This window comes from Oratosquilla oratoria, chromosome 22 (assembly GCF_046742065.1).
Source record: "Oratosquilla oratoria isolate Oo_2021 chromosome 22, ASM4674206v1, whole genome shotgun sequence".
Lineage (NCBI taxonomy): Eukaryota > Metazoa > Arthropoda > Malacostraca > Stomatopoda > Squillidae > Oratosquilla > Oratosquilla oratoria.
The window spans coordinates 42,337,895-42,342,894 of NC_134798.1; the positions used below are offsets into that span (position 1 = coordinate 42,337,895).

Here is a 5,000-nt window from a genome sequence, read left to right on the forward strand (position 1 = left end):
TAAGGTCAACCTAAGGTCACCAACCTAAGGTCACCAAGTTAAGGTTACCAACCTGAAATGACTAACCTGAAGTCACCAACCTAAGGTCACCAACCTAAGGTCACTACCCTAAGGTTAATAACTTAAGGTCACTAACCTAAGATCAGTAACCTGAGGTCAGTAACCTAAGGTCACTAACCTGAGGTCACCAACATAAGGTCACTAACCTGAGGTCACTACCCTAAGGTTAATAACTTAATGTCACTAACATAAGGTCAGTAACCTGAGGTTACTAACCTAAGGTCACTAACCTAAGGTCACCAACCTAAGGTCACCAACCTAAGGTCACTAACTTAAGGTAAGTAACCTGAGGTCACCAACCTAAGATCACCAACTTAAGGTCACCAACCTAAGGTCAAACATAAGGTCACTAACTTCAGGTCACTGCTTCTTCACCCCGCTTCACCCCCACCTCTTGTGACCTCACAGAGCCTCACAGAGGCCCCTCGAGTGACAAGACTTATTTGAGTCTCAGAGCTCGATATTCATATGTTCATTAGGATGATTTTCATATAGTGATATATTGTAATATATCGTTAAGGTGAAAATAACTGTTTGTACTTTGGAGGAACTTGTATACATAAGGGAAATGGGGTTAGCTATATACATATCACATTATAGCCCAAGAGATGTACAGTACATACACATGTTCACACACACACACATACACACGTGTGCATATGTGTGTATGCATGTGTGTGAGTGTGTTTGTGTGTGTGTTTGTATGTTTGTGTGTGTGTGTGTGTGTGTGTGTGTGTGTGTGTGTGTGTGTGTGTGTGTGTGTGTGTGTGTGTGTGTGTGTGTGTGTGTGTGTGTGTGTGTGTGTGTGTCTGTGTGTTTCTATATAGGTGTTTGTGTACATGTGTGTGGGTATGTTTTTGTCTGTATGCATTGTGTGGATATGCTTATCATGTGTGTACATTTGTGTATATGAGTTCATATATATATATATATATATATATATATATATATATATATACACACACATAAAAGAAGTGGAAGAATCGGTAACGTATGACGTAATGACACTATGACGTCATGACAATATGACGTTATGGAACATTGTGACTTCACTGAATAATATGACGTCATGGAACAATGTGACGTCATCTAACACTGTGACGTCATCGTACCGTGAGCGCTGAGAGGTAACCTGTTATGCACTTCGAATACCGTTTTGTCATTTCTTTCTGAGTTGGTAACGCGTTTGAGCACCGTTACACATGTAACGCAGTTGAGTATTGTCCGTTACGAAGGTAACGACGAGCCAAAAAAAAAAAGATAATAGCGAAGTGTTTACTGTCATTATCCAGCAGGGAGCGACAGACCCCCTTTGAAGAATATCGCCCTTTCAAAGGCTCTCTTCGTGGACTTCGAGGACCTCTCCAGAGGGGTCCGACTTCGCGAAGTGTCCCCTTCCCACATTCTTCGGGAGTTTCCGTGTCACTTCCCGGCTGTCTGTCCTCTTTAAAAGCACCAAAAGCACATCTGAAGAAGTGTCTGGTCCTCCGGACTTGGGCCCGGAAGGGGGTGGAGAGTCCCCGGAAGAAGACTTGAAGAACCCATCCAGATGTCCCCCCGAAGTCGGGGTACAGGAGGGCTGGGGGTTGGGGGGTGTATCTTGTCAACAGAGGGTCACCACCCTCTCGCTCTACTTCGTCTCCCTCTCACTTGGCGTTGTTCTCCGTCGGGAAGATTGTGGTATAGAGCGGAGGTTCTTCAGGGGCGTCGCCGTCCCTGGAGGCCGACGTCGTCGGGCTGGGCATCGGGGACGGAAGGCTGGGCATCGGGGGGGACGGGAGGGTCCTCATCGCGACGTGGACCTCGGCAGGGGCGGCGATAATGGCAGGAGGCGGCGGGGGTGTCTTGTAGATCGTCGGGAGGGTGTCTGCAGGGAAGAGGTCCTCGTACTTCGGCGGGGAGTCCGGCCTCAAGGAGGAGTACTTAGGAGGCTCCGGTGTCGGAGTCCTCCCGCGGGCGACCGCGATCGTCGGGGACCCGTGGGCCTGGGGGAAGGTGTAGATAGTGTAGACGGCCCCCCGGGGGGCGTCCTCCAGGTCGAGCTGACCCTGGGCATCCTGGTGGGGTTGTTGTCGAGCTGGGGTGATGGTGGGTTGGGTGTGTCCTGGGAGGATGATGCTATCGTCTGCCGCGAGCATCCGCTTGCGGTTGCAACGGCGGAGACAGAAGCGGTTGCATAGACAGCGGATGGTGACGGCGGCCACGATGCAGACGGCCAGGAACACGGCCAGGAAGAACCCGTCCATTGGACTGAATCTGGAATATAGACAGAGAAAACATGAAGAATCGGAACGTTTTTTTTTTGTTTTTTTGCCTGAGTTTCACGTAAAATGGATGAAATAGATGGGATGAATGAAGTAGATGGAAATAGATGGAATAGATGATATACATTAAATACAGTAAATACAGTAGAGTAGATGAAATACATGAAAAACATAACACAGATGAAATACATGAAATAGATGGAATATATGGAATGTTTGAAATAGATGAAATAGATGGAATACATCAAATCCATAAAATAGAATAAATGAAATACATGAAATATACGGAAAAATATGAAATACATGAATTACATAAAACAGCTGTAATAGAACGAATACAGGAAATACAGTAAATACATGTAATATATTGAAGCCCGGTATAGCGTCTGTTACTTTTAATCTTTTGTGAAGTGGAGGAGTGATTGCAGCATTAAGGGAACAGTAGGCAATATTGCAGTCTATATGTTTTATATTGATGAGTAAAGTATTACTTTTATATACACGAGCGCGCACATACACACACACACACACGCACATACACACACACACTCGTACATACATTCACACACACGCTTGGACGTACACACGCATACACACACACACACACACACACACACACACACACACACACACACACACACACACACACACACACATATATATATATATATATATATATATATATATATATATATATATAAGAGGAAAAGGTTTTTTACTATATGTATGAATGTATGTTTGTATAGCCTATATGTTTGTATCTATATATGCATGTATGTATGTGTACATGTATGTATGCATGCATGTATATATGTGTATGCATCTATGCATGTATGTATATATGTATGCATTTATGCAGGTATGTATATATACATGTATGTACGTATGTATGTATATTTATATGTATGCATGTATGTATGTATGCATGTATATATGCATGCAGTATGTATGTACGTATGTATGTATGTATATATGTATGTATTATGTATGTATATATGTATGTGTGTATATATGAATGTATGTATTATCTATGTATGTATGTTCATGCACATGAAATTTCATGCAGTTTATCTTATACTGATAACGATGAAGAGGTTGATATAATTCTTAATGCAAACGGATTTAGACGTTTTCCGAAATCAGTCTGTTATCATTGTGGCCATGAGTCACTATCTCTCTCTCTCTCTCTCTCTCTCTCTCTCTCTCTCTCTCTCTCTCTCTCTCTCTCTCTCTCTCTCTCTCTCTCTCTCTCTCTCTCTCCAATTGGCACATTTCATTTTGTCCTTGAACAATCACTAGCGCTTCTTTTCTTATGTGCAACTTGCACGGACAGAAGCATGCTTACACACACACACACACACACACATATATAAATATATATATATATATATATATATATATATATATATGATTGATGAAAGAGTATTTGTGTGGTTTGGATACACGGAAAGAATGAGTGAAGAAAGACTAGTAAAAGAAGTATGGAAGGTAGAGGTGGAGTGAATGAACATGAGGGGGTGACCGAGGATGAGATGGATGGATGTGGTGAAAGGGGGCATTGATCAAAAGGGGAATGTCTGTTGAACAGGGAAGAGAGAAGGCAGGAGATAGGGATGAGTGAAGAATGGTTGTGTATAGATGATGCTGTGATGCAAAGGAGTTGGTCAGGGATAGGGGGTTAGGGAATGGTTGTGTGTGAATGGTTTTTGACGCAGCCCGAAGGGATTTCTCCTCGTCTTCTCTTCTTCTGCATGAGGGGACGGAGAGGGGGAGTAGCCGATTCAGTAAACCGGCCTTGCTATAAACGTGTTGTGTCTTGCTGCATTGCATCTGACCCAGGGCAGCGGGCGGGATACAGGCATGACCCGTCATCCATGAGGAGCTAAGATGAGAGAGAGGAAAGAGTGGTGGATGGGAATGAAATGAGCGGGAGTTTTTATATCCCATTTCACTTTGGCTACCTCCTAGGTAAGGGGGAAAATCTTTTTGTGTGGACACACACACACACACACACACACACACACACACACACACAAATATATATATATATATATATATATATATATATATATATGTATATATATAATATATATAATATATATACATATATATACATATAGATATACATATATATATATGTATATATATATATATATACATATATATATATACACATAATGTGTGTGTATGTGTGGGTGTACCTGTCGTTCCTACATTTAACATTGAGGTCATCGCGACTTGGGCTCAAACGAACCACGCATCAGCATGCTTACCTCCCCATGTCCCCTCTACGTCGCCCTTCTTAGTATGTATAAGTCAACCTACCCTTTATACAACCACGCTGAATAGGATCACAGTGATTGCAATATGCGTATCTTCTGATAACTATTCTCCGATTGTGGGATATTCAATATATATATATATATATATATATATATATATATATATATATATATATATATATATATATATATATTAGAGGGGGACTATGTCGTGACACATAGGTAAGATGAAAAAATCCCACTGTCGGAGAAAGTAAACGGACGAAGAATAGAATTAACTGTATATTTCGACCACTCTCTGTGGTCCTCTTCATCTGCTGAAGAGGACCACAGAGAGTGGTCGAAATATACAGTTAATTCTATTCTTCGTCCGTTTACTTTCTCCAATAGTGGA

At 42.0% G+C, this 5,000-nt stretch overlaps 1 protein-coding gene across 6 annotated transcripts in view; it reads right to left on the reverse strand.

Annotated features, from left to right (window-relative positions):
* Nucleotides 1-776: 776 nt before the first annotated feature.
* LOC143037487 (uncharacterized) overlaps nucleotides 777-5,000 on the reverse strand; it is a 66,741-nt gene continuing 62,517 nt past the window's right edge. For all 6 annotated transcript variants that reach the window (XM_076205781.1, XM_076205780.1, XM_076205783.1 and 3 more), the window contains one exon: nucleotides 777-2,316. In XM_076205781.1, coding sequence (XP_076061896.1) covers nucleotides 1,707-2,316 — 610 coding nt within the window. In that variant the 3' untranslated portion in view covers nucleotides 777-1,706. The remainder of the gene's footprint in view (nucleotides 2,317-5,000) is intronic.